Genomic DNA, 15,918 nt, shown 5'->3' with positions numbered 1-15,918 from the left:
AAGCTATATAACTTTTCTGAGGGGATGGTGAGGCTGAACTCAAGTGAGTAAAGTGGATTACAGTCTTCTGAGGGCAAATTGTAGCCACAAGGATTTTATATCCAAGGAAATTTTAGAATACGTATAAAGTATATGTAATTATTTTTGGATACATGTAAAGTACATGTAGTCATGCTAGAAAGATACAGGCAAATATTATATGTGTGTATACATATGTTTGTGCATATATACACACAAATATATTATGTATGTGTATATAAACATACGTGCACACATGAGGAAGTATGATATAGTGGAAAGAGTTCAGTGAGGAAGTGGTAGAACATGCATTTACTAGTTTATTAGCTGTTATTATTATTACTATGCACCAGGCACTATGTTAAAAACTTTATAAATATTAGCTCATTTGCTCCTCACAATAACTCTGGGAGGTAAGTGCTATTATTATCCCCATTTTTCAGTTGAGGAAACTGAAACAAACAGAGGTTAAGTGACTTGCCCAGGTCACACAGCTAAGATGTGCCTGAGGCTGAATTTGAAGTCAGGTCTTCCTGACTCCAGGTCCAGTGCTCTATCTACTGACCCACCCAGCTGGCTCTAATGAGTGCAGAGACAGGTATGAATACAGGTTTCCACATTTATTAGCTCTGTGATGATAGACAAATCATTTAAGTTCTCTGAGTCTATAAAACTGAGACAATGAGACTAGCCCCAGATGTTTCTTCCAAACAAGGACTCTGACAATGCAGTCAAGCTCTCCTGGTATCCATGGATACATTTCATTGAGCCAAGGAGAAGGAAGATTGGGATAGTTTATAGGATCGTTTATATATAGTTTATATATAATAGATGTGCACGAATTCATATTCACTGACAATAGAATTCATCATTAAAAGGAAAAGGTTGGGTTCAAATTCAATTCAACAAATATTTACTGTTCTACACTCTGTGCAAGGCTCAGGGTTAGTGTCTAGGTATAAAAAGATAGAAACAAAATAGATCCTGTTTTCACAGAGCTGATGTTCTATTGGCTGCTAAAACTTATGAACTAAGAAGTAATGATAAGGTAATTTCAGGAAGGAAGAGCAGGAACAAGTGGGAATATCAGGAATGCTATGCTTAGGAGATGTTATGTGAGCTGAGCCTTGAAGAAGGCTAGAGATTCTAATGTATAAAGATGGGGAGGAAATGTATTTTGGGTATGATGAGTAACCTATGCAAAGGCACAGAGATGGAAAGTAGGATGCCAATTAGGTCATTTTGATATAACAGAGGCTGCAATAAGGAGGGCGGGGAACAGTAATATGAAATGTCTTGTAAGATTTGTTGGAACCAGGTTGTGGAAATCTTTGAATGCCTGGTTGACCAATTTGCATTTTACCCTAATGCAATGGTTCTCAAACTTCTTGGTCCCTTTACACTCTTAAAAATTATTGAAGACTCCCCAAAGAGCTTTTGTTTATGAGGATTACATCAATTGATATTTACAATATTAAAAATGAAAAGTTCTTAGTATTATTATGAAAATAATTTTGACTTCAAAGACATGGCCTCTCCCTGTTAACCCCTTTGTCACAGTCTTGTTTCTGGAGCACACTTTGAAAACTTCTTCCCTAGAGACAATGAGAAGTGGCCAAAGATTTTTCAGGTCTGAGTGATGGTCAAGATGGTGATGGCTTTGACAGTATAATATAGTAGAAAAGTTTCCCAAAAGATAGGGAATGGAATCACCATTATTAACGACATTAATATGGCATGGGAAATGGAAATAATATATTCAGATTATATGTTCTTATAGTCTATTGATCCAGAATATAACTATTGGTATCTACTTCTCAAATTCCTTAAAAATAAGCACAAAACACTCCAAAATGTTTTAGTCCTCTCCAAAGAACTTAAGGATCTACTACAGAGACACAATAATGAATTACATATGCAACAAAAAAATCAGAAAAAATTAAATGCTATTTTAGTATTTTACTGTTGGAAGATAATCTAATAAGCTTCATGTGTTCCACTGTAATTGATTAATAACTGCATCTCCTCTCATATTGGAGTAAAGAGAGTCTTCATTGTGATTGAAGTTGTTTCTATTACATGATCACTCCTGGAGACTGGAGCTGAAACTATTTTACTTTGTTTCTGAATCAGTGAACATTCAGTGAACAAATCAGTGAACAAAGATGGAAATATGCACTTTGAATGTAGTACTCCAGAGCCAATTAATGCCATATTTGGGGGAGGAATGGAGTGAGTGCTAAAAGTAAACAAGTTGCCAATGGTTAAGATTCAAAACTATAAGGTTTCTCCTTTCCAGAGTTGTTGGGATATCATAATCAGGGAAAGAATGGATAATAATAAGCAAGCTTAAGAACTAATAGAAATAGGGTTAACTATTTTTAAAAAAGTAAGAAGCCATTCTCAGTCTTGCTTAATCTTTGTGCCTTCCTTTTGAGACTACCTTCAATTTTTACTGTAATATATCTTGTTTTCACAAAAATTAATAATGATAACAATAATGATAATAGGTGGCATTTATATGATGTTTTAAGGTGTGAAAAATGCTATACATTTTCTCGTTTTAGTCTTACAACAAAACTTTGAGGTAGATGCCATTATTATTCCTATTTTACAGATGGGGAAACTGAGGCTGAGAAAGGTTATGTGACTTACCCAGTGTCACAGAGATAGTATCTGAAGTAGATTTTGAACTCAGACTCCAAGGCCAGATCTCTTCCTGATTGTGCACCTCCCTGCTGTTTGCACATTATTAGATTGTGAGCTCCGTGGTAGCAGGAGCTATGTTGTTGCATTTCTTTGTATCCCCAGTGCTTAGCGCAATGCCTGGCATATAACAGTGGCTTAATAAATGATAAGGATTACTTGATTGGATGAATGTCAGCAGAGATTAGAATAAAGATTTCTGGCAAGATATTCACACAAGTCCTACTCCAAAGTACCACCATGATGCTGAGATGGCCCTGTGTTTTTGAAAGATACACAGCAAATGACAACCTCTGGCAGGTCTCGTCAAGATGGAGAGCCTTTGAGTTTCTGTAACACTGTAAGACTGTCATCCAAGGACCACCTTAGCTAAATTCAGAGAAGTTCATCCAATAAGGTAGGCCACCAGAGAATGATTATTAATTATTATTGTTGTTATTGTTGTTTGTCACAGCAGCTCAAGAAGGCTGTGTACCAAGGTACAGAGTGACTGGAATCTAGGGAGCGCCTGTATGATATCAAGAAATCCGGACAGGACAAGACAGAAAAATTGATCATGACACCTTTCAGTCTTCAATTTCTCTGGCTCCTTTTATGAAGAGATTGATAATTATCATCAGGACTCAGATATAGAGTCAAGATTAAGGGTCAACTTAAGAAAACTAAAGACATGTTTGTTCCCACAAGGAGACAAGGAGTATGAAGACAAGGGACAAATTGAAACCTCACATAATTATTATGCTTTATTAAATTATATTCATAATATATGTCAAAACCCCAATTACTCCTGTCCCTTTGTTCATGTGCCTCAAAGTCTCGAGGATTTCTATCCACATTGGGATTGCTAATTATATAGCACTTGAAGTCAGGGATTTTTATATTTAATTTATTTCAAGCTGGTCATAATGCAGAATGCTATGTTCAAACACTTAAATTACTTTCCATGATGATTGTTTCATATTTTAAAATTATACTATACCAGGCTTCACAACCATGCATACATCCCAGGCATTTTGGGATACCTTGCCATCCACCCTGATGCCATTATGTACACTCCTCCCCACAGAGCTCCCAAATTGCCATAATCAATTCCATTTCTAAATCACATGATTCTTATTTTCTCTGCAACCAAGCTTCTTCAAGTCTTTAAAAAGTTCACAATTCAATAAAGATGGATATTCCTTCCATCAATCCACACTAAAACCCCTCCATATCTTAGTAGATTGTTTCATGACTTGCCATATTCATCACTGATTGGCTGACTTTATGGAGAGGAGCTTTGCCAAACTTAGGACAACCTACACAGTATCTATCACTAGGCCTGCTTGTACTTAAAAGTTTTTCCAACTGGATGCACTCTGCTGGCATAGCCTTCAAGAATTCAGGGCCATCTCCATGTTAGGACAAAGTCTTAAAGAGGTCTTAAATGAAGGCTGTCATAACCACCATTCCTTAAAAAAGGAACTTTAACTTAATAAATTTTAGGGAAACAACCATTCAAAAACAGAGGAGTCACTTTTGCTGCTGGGGAGATGCGGGACTGTTTTGTTTTGTTTTCTTTTGTTTTGTTTTTGGTTTAAGTACACACACTGGAACACATGAAACAGATGTTGTGGTCTACCTCCCAGTTTATTTCCCCAAAGCAAGTAACTCAAGAAGGTGGGGGAAAATGGTCATGGTAGTTACTGTTACAACAATATCAAAAGCAGGGTGTTATTGATAATAACAAAAGGGTACCTTCACAAACAGGTTATTTTCTTTCAAAGAAAAAAGGTAAAATGCCTGAGAAACTTCAGTGACATCTTCACACAGCATTTAGAACGTAGTCTTCTGATGTTTTATAAAAATAATTGCTGTGAAAAACCGTTAAGAAAGGAAACAGGGAATGTACATGTCTTGGTGGCAGAGATGTCTGAAGACTCAGTAAGCAATTTGTATTATTACAATAGTGAACAAGGGAAATAACAACCTGAGAATAAAGTACTTCTTAATAGGAATGGAGCAACCTATTATAGATGTATATAGCATATGGCCAGGATCTAGCTAATATTAGCAACCACAAGAACCATCTTCTTTTAATTAAATACTCTATCATTTCATCTCCCTTAACCTCCATAAGCACCTGCACTTCAGTGATTGGTTTAAAAAAGTTTCTAAAACATGCTGGTGTTTTAAAGTGGGAAAATTCATTGACATTTTAGTTTAGGACAACAGCCTGTAACACATTTCAAACTGAACACTTATCGATCCTAACCTTGGTCCTCTAAGTCAACAGTGAGCCCTTGCTTCACATTCTCCTGGATCAGCTGAAGTGTCTGCTCAAAAATCTCTCCTGCTCTTGCAGTCTCAACGGTGAAGGGGTCCCGGGGATAACGGAACTGAGCCAATAGGTCACTAGGAGTTCGAGGTCTTCTGCAGATGACAAAAGCATTGCTATTTATGAAGTAAATTGCAGAAATACTCTGAATGATGCTTCAGAGATCTAAACAAAAACATATCAATATCCATCAAGCCATGAGTTTACTTAATGAGCACGCTTCCTTTTACATTTTAGAGTCAATGCGTTGGCTTGAGGAAATATTTATAAGGATCTAGTAAACAGTTTCCTAAAAAATCCAATGCATTGTGCAAAATATAAAGTAATGGATATCATTTCTAATGGAGTGATAATCCATATTTCTTCCTCTTAGTTAATACTATACAATTAATAAGGGAGTATTGAATGTACCTTCAGAAAGACAATCTTGGAAGACTCATTTAAAATAGTCATTGAATATCTATTATTGTTATTATATATGAATTATCTCTTGAATATATACATGAATATCTATTGGAAGTTACTTAAAATGAAAAGTTCTGGAAATTTTCTGTTTGATAAGAAACATTTGTTTTTAGAAAAAAATGGAAAGTTTCATTGAAATCCAATTCAGCGCAGAAAGCCTATATGCACTCCTTCTACTGATAAAACTCAAAGCCCATTAACCCTTGACTAGATGGTTTAATAAGTTCATGTAAATGATATATATATATATATTGTACAGGTATGTACATATATTTGTATACATATGCATATGTATTTGTACATATAGATAAATGTACATGGAATATACATATCCAAATCACTATCCATATATGGAGTGTACTAGAGACCTGTCCTTAGTCCTGTAATATTCACTCAATAAATAAATATTTATTAAGCATTTACTATGTGCCAGCTACTATGCCAAGTGCAAGGGATACAAAAAGAGGCAGAAAACAGTTTTTGCTCTCAAGGAACTTAAAATCCAATGAGGGAGACAATATGCAAATAAATATATACAAAGTAAACTATATACAAGATAAATAGGAAGTAATTAACATAGAGAAACCACTGGAATTAAGAAATTCAGAAAGGCTTCCTATAGAAGGTGGGATTTTGGTTGAGACTTAAAGGAAGCTAGAAAGTTCAGCAGTTGGAACAGAGAAGAAAGTGTTCCAGGCGTGGGGACAGTCAGAGAGAATTCCTAAAGCTGAAAGATGGAGTGTCTTGTTTGTGAAACAGCCAATGGGTCAGTGTCATTGAGTCAAAGAGTATGTGTTAGGGAGTAACATGTAAAAAGACTGGAAAAGTAGGTGGGAATTTTTGATATCCTAGATAAAGGAATATGTAGCATTCTTATGAAATGTGAAGATGACATATGGATAGGATAAAGATACTAATTAAAAGAACTGGGATCCAAACAAATTTTGACAGGCCAGAATAATGGATCAAATGATATTGACAAGCTAGAGCCCATTGCAAGGAGTATAATCAAGATATGTATATATGTCTATGTATACAAACATAAATCCATATATCTCATTAAAACACATAGGCAAGTAAAAGCAATTTTATGCTGAATTAGTAGAAGGAAAGGTATAATGAAGGACTGGACCTGTGATTTAATTAGAATAGAGAACTCCAAGATGAGGAAAGTTAGATCTAGAGGGTAGAAGTAGGGGTCATTGGAAGGAAGCTTCAGAAGGGTATATTTCAATTTGATGTAGGGTAAAACTTTCCCGCACTTAATATCTGTTTAGAGAGCAAGGAGAACGTGTTCAGAAGGCAATGAGGTTCTTCAACAAAATATCAGAGTCTTGGAATTGGAAGAGCCAGTAGAGATGACCCTAATCAACGCTCTCTACAATGTCCTCAATACGTTATCATCCAGTCCTTACTAAAGACTTCTAGTAAGATAGGACCAGGTAACACTCCCAAGCCTGACCATCCCAGTTTGGGATAACTTTAGCTGTTATTGAGTTTTCCCTTATACCTGTCCTAAAACTACTTGCAATTTCAACCAAAACCCCTGATTCTTTTGTCTAAGAGGAAACAGAACAAATGGGATCATGCTTCCACATGATAGCCCTTCAAATATTGGTGAATAATTATCTTGGCCCCTTCTCCCTAAGACTTTTTTCCTCTACATTCAATATTTCCAGCTCCTTTAAATGGTTCTCATGTAGTGTGATTCTGAGGCCCCTTGCCATCTTGTTTGTACTCTTTCCAATGCTCTCCAGGTTATCAACATCCTTCCATTTGATCCATCATTTTGACCTATCAAGATTCATTTGGATCCTGATTCTTTTAATTGGCATATTTATCTCATCCAATTTCGTTTCATCTTCACATTTCAGAAGCATGTTATATATTATTCTACTTAAATTATCAATAAAAATGCTGAATAGTACAGGATCAAAGACAGAACCCTAGGAAATTCCATTTGATAACTTCCTCAAAAATCCATTAATTGCAACCTTACTTGAAGTTTTCTCACAGTTATCTGATTGAAGAAGTTTAATTGCTACTGTAGATACACTCTTAGGGCAGCTAGGTGGCATAGTGAATAGAGTATGAGGCCTGGAGTCAGGAAGACTCATCTTCATGAGTTCAAATCTAGCCTTAGACACTTAGTAGCTGTATGACCCTGGGCAAGTCGCTTAACCCCATTTGCCTCAGTTTTCCCATCTGTAAAATGAGTTGGAGAAGAAATGGCAAGCCACTCTAGTATCTCTGCCAAGAAAACCCCAAATGGGGTCACAAAGAGTCAGACACAACTGAAACTACTAAACAACAACAAAGATTTATTCTTTATGAAACATGGGTTGGTTTAGGTGACCTCTGAGGTGCCTTCCAACTTTGAAACTTCGTGATTTTCCTATGTTCAAAGCATTGTGCAAAATGTTAAAGACATATCTTCAAGGAGCCCATAATATAGCTGTGGAGATAAGGCACAAAGGCACGCGTGCACACATACACATACACACACACACACACACACACATACACATTATAAGACAGTGATATAAAACTGAATGAGATAAGTACATGAAAAGTCACAAATAAAATGCTAAGTTCCATGGAGGGTGACATTTAAAGCTTAGGTGATCAGAGGAGGTTATTCAAGAAGACACTTGATCTATTTCAAAAGAAAGTGGATTTAGAAATTAACACAAAATACAATATTTTGATATTTCCAAATAGAAATGTGGAAGCTGTTTTTAAACAAAATATACATTCCTTTTTTGAGGTCAGACATCATCACTAAGTTCACCATAGAGACTGAGAGAAGCTACTTTCTTTTTCTTCACCCTGTTTTTTTAATGCAAAAAATACTCTGTGCCTTATAGGTTATATTAAAAAAGGATATGTTGGTCCTTGTTAGAAAGTGAGCATTAGTCAAAGTATATGAATAGGCAGTTGTCAGATGAAGAAATTAAAGCCATCTATAGTCATATGAAAAAATGCTCTAAATCACTATTGATTAGAGAAATACAAATCAAAACAACTCTGAGGTACCACATCACATCTATCGGATTGGCTAATATGACAAAACAGGAAAATAACAAGTGTTGGAGAAGATGTGGGAAAATTGGAACACTAATGCATTGTTGGTGGAGTTGTGAAATGATCCAATCATTCTGGAGAGCAATTTGGAACTATGTCCAAAGGGCTATAAAAATGTGCATACTCTTTGACCCAGCAATAGCACTTCTAGGGCTCTATGTTTTATGGTGGCAAAGAATTGGAAATTGAAAGGATGCCCATCAATTGGGGAATGGCTGAACAAGTTGTGGTATATGAATGCAATGGAATACTATTGTGCTATAAGAAATGATGAGCAGGCAGATTTCAGAAAAACCTGGAAAGACTTGTATGGAGTGATGCTGAGTGAAGTGAGCAAAACCAGGAGAACATTGTACACAATAACAGGCACACTGTGTGATGACTAATATTGATAGCCCTTCTCAAGGATCTAAGATGTTCAATATTTCCAGCTCATGCCATTTCTGACTCTAGGCCTGACACTCTATTCACTATGCCACTTAGGATCTAAGATCTAAGCAAGGATCTAAGACACCTCCAAAGGCCTCATGATGGAAAATGCTATCCACATCCAAAGAAACAACTATGGAGTTTGAATGTAGATCGAAGCATACTATTTGCTATTATTTTCTTCCATTGTGTTTCGTTCCTTCGTTCTGGTGGTGCCTCCTATTGGTTCTAATTCTTACTTACAACGTCACTAATGTGAAAATATATTTAATAGGAATATATATGTATAGCCTATATCAGATTGCATGCCTTCTTGGGGAGGGAGGCGGAGAGGGAGGGGGAGAAAAATTTAAAACTCAAAAGCTTATGAAAGTGATTGTTGATAAATCAAAATAAATTAAAAAAAGAAAGTGACCATTAAAAAAATCAGTATTATTGGCTCAAACTGAAATAAGTAACTATTCTTATGAATTTATTGTCGGTATCCTGTTTCATAACAAAAAAAAATATTTTTTGCTTTTTGGTGAGGCAATTGGGGTTAAGTGACTTGCCCAAGGTCACACAGCTAGCAAGTGTCATGTGTCTGAGACCAGATTTGGACTCAGGTCCTCCTGACTCCAAGGCCGGAGCTCTATCTACTGTGCCACCTACCTGCCCACTATAATCAAAAATATTTAAAGAAAATGTTTGGTTGGTAAAGAATATAGCTTTGAGACAAAGCACTCAGAATCTATTCTATAATACTAATCATCTTGATCTGGAATTATTTTTATTACGGTGTTTTTTTTTCTTTTATTCACAAAAGATAACTGTAAAAGTTCCTTATTTATTCTAAAATAGTAGGACAATGGGCATGGGAAGGAGAAAAGTAATAGCTTAAGGAGAAAATCTTTTATACTTCAGTATTATCAGTTTAATAATACAGTTGGGTTCTATGCATACTAACCCCTAAAATAACTGATAATAGAAAAAAGTTTGGCTAATGGCTGCAAACATCAAAAAGCCTATTGCATAGGTATCTATCATTCTTCTTACCTCTACAGAGGGTGTTCTGATTCGTAGAAACTGCTTTGGGAATGAGCACTGGCCAGTAATGCAGGGAGCAACTTAAATTTTCTTTCACTACCTGAACTGACAGTGACTGCTTTTCCCAGACGATGGCCTAGCTTGCCAAGTTTAAAAAAAACATATTTTGACAATCTCATAAGAGTATCCCTGGTTGTGATTTATGAAGCTTGCAATAGCTAAACAGAACTAAAATGAAAACAATTTTCATAAACAAAATAAAATAAATCCTTACTGTGAAAATAGATTTCTTCTTGTGGAGTTAATTGCACTGTCAACCCTCTGGATGGCATCAAGAATAGATGATTCAACAAAGTTATCGCCAGCTTGTCTACCCTGTATTGCTGTAACAACAATCCCATGATTTAAAAAAAAATAAAGTTAGGAATTACATGATATAAGTGGCATTTAACACCTTTTATATTTTAGAAGGGACAACTTCTAACAAAATGAAAATACTATAAAACCTCCAGGTGATATTTTCTATTGTACAGAAAGAGCAATATTCCCCAACAAAACTCCCAATGGAAACTATCAGTTTAGTTCAGAGAATTAAAGTATTCCAAAAACTGGTAAAGGCATATGGACTATTTCATTTTATAATAATGGTTCAGAGAACCCAGATGTGTAAGGATGCGGAATTGCTGTGCTGTTGGGGTCTGGTTCATGTGAAGCACACCTGAGATGATGCCTATCCACATAGAGAGGTGAAGGAGCTTGCTTCTGGGAGAATCGTGTTGATATGTGATTTTGGGACATGGTAGAGCAAATGTAAACATAGGTTCCTGATGGCTAACCCTGTGGTTAGGAGGAATCTTTTCTGATTGGCTATGTAACTAAAACCATCACTATTCAGTAAGGCTTCTCAGTATAAGTGACCTCCTCTTCTAGTTAAGGGGAAACGCCTTTTGGCCTTTTGTCCTCAGAGGCTCCATGGATCTTGAGAGAAAGGATTTAGTCCTTAAACTTCACCCTCCCCCAATTCTAGATGAAGTAAGCAGAGTCTCTGACCTTGGGAATTTTGAATGGTCTGAAGAATGAGTAATAGGAATCTGAAAGCCAGAGTCTAGACTGGGTCTTTGTAGCCAGTAAAAATCGATGCCCTAAGGAGCAAGGAGTGACCTTTGGGACTCTAGCCTAGACAGTCACTCAAAAATAGATATTTCAAGGAAAGAAGATTCTACATACTGTATTCCAACAGGAATTTCCAAAAATGGAAGAGGACTGTGATTTTCATACCTGGCACAACTGTGGAGACTCCAAGACTACAGACACAGCCCTCAGAATACAGCATCAACATCTGGGCCCTGTACCAGTTAAGGGTTAGGTAGGAAAGTTTATAGTTCTGAAGACTATGATCAAAACATCCCATGTAGTAGTGCAAGTTTAAGGGAGGATTTGGAATGCATTGAGAATATTGGGAATACATTAAGAATACATTGGGAAATATTCAATGAACTTGTAGATAGAACACCGGATCTAAAATCTGAGGGACCTTAGAAATGGCTTCCTCTGCCCAGATGCCTTGAGACTGCTGAGGAAGACTTTTAGCCCACGTCCTCATTAAATGTCCACCAATCAGGGTTAATTTTCACTTTTCAGGGAAGTTCCCTTTCCAAAGGGATTTAAGGAATTTCAGGATCTTTCTTGGGGTCTTTGGTTACCAAGAAAAGTTACTGACCATCAATGTATTGATTACAGGCTAGCCCAATTAATAAATTGATTATTAATTACCCAGAAATAAAATAAAATAAAATCTGAGGGCCTGGATTCAAATTCTGGCATTGTTACATATTGCCCTTATGATCTTAGGCAAACTACTTTACTCTCTCCAGGCCTGTTTCCCCATCTGTGAAATGAAGGGTTTGAACTAGATCAGGAATAAGCAAACTGTGAGGTAAGAATTTTTTTTTACATTTTTAAATACAATAAAATTTTATTTTAAAATATTTGAGAAACATACAATAAAACTTTGTTTTAAAATGCAAAAAATATTCTTAGCCTGGGACTATAGAATTTGGTGCTTGGGCCATAGCGTGTTGACCCTTAGAGTAGATGATCTCTAAGCTCTCTAACAACTCTAAATCTCTCATCCAATGATGGGTCCAAAAACATTGTATCATGCTATACACTGTAAGCTCCTTGAAGCCAGGGATTCTTTCTTTTATTTGTACTTGTATAGCCAGCTCTTAGCACAGTGCCTGGTACACAGCAGGTACTTAATAAATGATTCTTGACTGCCAGCTACCAAAGGTGACCTGCAAGTAAGAGATAGAATAAAGAATCTAATCAGGGATGAAACTTGAAAATAAGGACAAAGGAAAAGGATATGAGTTAGCAGTGTACTGAGAATGAGACATCTGATATAGACAGTAAGAAAGATGTATTATTTCTGAGAGGAAGTTTTCTAGCACCTTAAACAGAGCATCTGTGGAGGATCTATGTGAAAACATGGATAAGAATTATTCAAGGGATAAGGTGCAGTGGGACGGTGGTTTATATCACTGAAGGGTGCAGTTACATGGTGAAATCTATATATCCATTCTTATATCCATCAATGCATCAAAAAGTCAGAAACATCAAATTCTTTTCTCTTAAGTCATCATTTACATATGGCATCAGGAAAGTTGTTAAAGATAATAGTGAAATAAAGACTAATTCCTACAGAAATTTATTGATGTGACAAAATTTATTGTTGCAACACAGATTTATTGAGGACTTGAGCCCTCAAATCAGATTTGGGCTTTAAAACAAAATCTCATATTTTTTTTTTCTGTTTACATTAGTTTTCAAAAAGAATGAGGTAGTCAGTTTCTGACAAGATACTTGAGTGCAGGGACCATATCTTTTCTATATTTGACATCTCCCATAAGGCCTAGCATAGTACCCTGCAAAGTGTATGTACTTCATTTCTATGTTGATTAATTGAGTGTCAGTTATAAATTGAAAGAGCCATTACCTCCTCAGCACTTCCTTCCCCTGGGGCCCTACCTCCCTCTGTTTGGAGAGAGTGGAGAGTATATAGCCACCTCTTCATCCCTCACCCTGCACTCCTTTGAATTTCATCACACCCTCACTCCACTTTACCTCCCCACCTTTTCAGCTTTGTTTTTGACAGGTTGTCTTATACCACTAGATTGTGAACTCCTTGAGAACAGGGGTTGTCTTTTACCTATCTTTTTATACCCAATATTTACCTCAGTGCCTGGCACATAGTAAGACACTTAATAAATATTTATTGACAGACTGGCTATTTGGGCAAAAGTAAAGCTACAATTTCCAGTTCAGTTCTCTGGAGACTCTTCAGTGTGAACCTCATCAATATAGTGAAGAGTGAAACTCATCCATCCTCTGAAGATGAAGGTTATGGGAAAAAAAAATCTAACTACAATGATCATGTAAAATAACCAAAGGAAAAGGGGATAAAAAGATTATTTCTAAATAATGAAGTCAGCTGCAATAATCATGATTTACTTTTGTATAGCTTTTAGAGTCGAATCCTTCATATCTCCGTTATACAGATGAAGAAATTTAAGCTCAAAGTGACAAACTAACTTTGACAAGCTCACCCAGTTACTAAGTAAGAGAACCCAAACTCCAAACCAAGTTTCTGGACTCCAAATGCAATGATCTTTCTAATATCTGCCTTTCTCATAACTCTCAATGTCCATAGTTTGAGATAATAACTGATTTTTAAAAGAAGAAGCACATCAGGCAAGAAAATAGCTATATCACAGCATTTGGCTAGGTTCTGATTAGTGTGAATAATAAATCTCCTGAAGTAAATATGTTATTCAAATTTGCCCTATGATTTCCATCAGTTTAGAGCCAACACCATATTTTACAAAAGTATAACTTCAAATAGTGTGAATTCAAAAACATATTCCCACTTTTGGGGATTCATTATCCACACTAATCAGGACCTAGCTGCACTCATATGCAGAAGTGAATATATTTTCAAAAGCTGATCTTAGAATTAATGGTCATCAGAGGATATGGAATAGTTTAGAAAGTTGTAGCATTAAATAACAGGGGCATGTTATTCCTTCATATTTTCAATAGGAATTTAGAAAAAAAAAACAAGACAATGAATGGGAATCTAAATGAAATCTGCCCTCCAGGATGTTATAAAAAAATCTGAAGAACTATAAAAGCCAGGCTGATGCATACTTCACCATTAAACAATATCGGAAAAAATATGACACCACTGGGTGAAACACATATATTTTTTAATCTATATGCTTATATGTTCAAATGTATATATTTAAACTCAATTACTTTATCTTATAAAAAAGGCAATTAAAATAGAATAAGGAAGGGGCAACTAGGTGGCACAGTGAATAGAGCACCAGCCCTGGATTCAGGAACACCTGAGTTCAAATCTGACCTCAGACACTTGACACTTACTAGTTGTGTGACCCTGGGCAAGTCACTTCACTCCACTGCTTCGCCGAAAAAAAAAAATCAGGAAAAAATATAAGGTGGCTCATAAAGAAAAATGTGTAGGAGTTTTGTAGAGAAATAAGAAGAAAATCTGTGGCTGGTTTGACTTTGTCAGCTGGATACTTGGTAAGTTTTTTCCCCTCCCTGAGGCAATCAAGGTTAAGTGATTTGCCTAGGATTACACAGCTAGTAAGCATCAAGGTCTGAGGCCAAATTTGAACTCTTGTCCTCCAGACCAGGGCTCCAGGGCTGGTGCTCTTTCCACCACCCCACCTAGCCATGCTGATACTGGGGTTAGTTGACCACAATTTCTAGGACTGATATATTGTAAGTTCTGATTGACCTTCAAAATGATTAAAATAATGAAATCATATACATCTAACTGAATTGGATAGTTCAATTGGAAAGACCAAAAGGTAGTGAAATCAAACTTTGGACAACTCAATTTAGTTGGCTGGGATAGATAACTTCACTTAAATTTTTGCCTTTATTTCTAAGTATTACTAATGATAACTGGGAAATGATCTTTTTTTCCCTGTTTTTTTTATTTTTTATTAATTTATTTTTAATTTTCAACATTCACTTCCACAAGATTTTGAGTTCCAAATTTTCTCCCCATCTCGTCCCTCCCCCTACCCCAAGACAGTGTGCATTCTGAATACCCCTTCCCTTAATCTGACCTCCCTTCTATCTCCCCCCCTTCTTTTATCCCCTTCCCCTTCTATTTTCCTATAGGGCAGGATAGATTTCTATACCCCATTGCCTGTATATATTATTTCCCAGTTGCATATGAAAACAATTTTTAACATTTGTTTTTAAAACATTGGGTTCCAATTTTTCTCTCTTCCTCCCTCCCCACCCACCTTCATTGAGAAGGTAAGCAACTCGATACAGGTTAAACATGTGTAGTTATGTAAGACACGTCCATAATAGTCATGTTGTGAAAAAGTAACTATATTTCCCTTCATCCTATTCTGCCCCCTGCTTATTCTATTCTCTCTTTTGACCCTATCCCTCCTCAGAAGTATTTACTTCTGATTTCCCCCTCCCACTCTCTTACCCTTTTCCCCTCATTTTCCTACAGGGTAAGGTAGATTTCCATACCCAATTGAGTGAGTATGTTATTCCCTCCTTAAGCCAAATCCGATGAGAATAATATTCACTCATTCCCTCTCACCTTTCCCTCCTTCCCCTCCACTGTAAAAGCCTTTTGTTGTCTGTTTTATGTGAGATAATTTACCCCATTCTACCTCTCCCTTTCTCCTTCTCCTAGTATAATCCTCTCTCACTCTTTATTTTTATTCTCCAGATATTACCCCTTCATCTTCAACTCACCCTGTGCCCTCTATCTATCTATCTATCTATCTATCTATCTATCTATCTATCTATCT

General features: G+C 36.2%; 1 protein-coding gene across 1 annotated transcript in view; it reads right to left on the bottom strand.

Moving 5' to 3' along the window:
* LOC114031871 (peroxidasin-like protein) overlaps positions 1–15,918 on the bottom strand; it is a 475,034-nt gene that overhangs the window by 66,237 nt on the left and 392,879 nt on the right. Inside the window, exons 15-16 of the mRNA XM_027847056.1 lie at positions 10,320–10,428; positions 4,979–5,136 (exon numbers count right to left, since the gene is read on the bottom strand). Coding sequence (XP_027702857.1) covers positions 4,979–5,136; positions 10,320–10,428 — 267 coding nt within the window. The remainder of the gene's footprint in view (positions 1–4,978; positions 5,137–10,319; positions 10,429–15,918) is intronic.

Source organism: Vombatus ursinus, unplaced genomic scaffold (genome assembly GCF_900497805.2).
Source record: "Vombatus ursinus unplaced genomic scaffold, bare-nosed wombat genome assembly UNPS02015255.1, whole genome shotgun sequence".
Classification (NCBI taxonomy): Eukaryota; Metazoa; Chordata; class Mammalia; order Diprotodontia; family Vombatidae; genus Vombatus; species Vombatus ursinus.
This window is presented reverse-complemented; position numbering and strand designations above follow the sequence as displayed.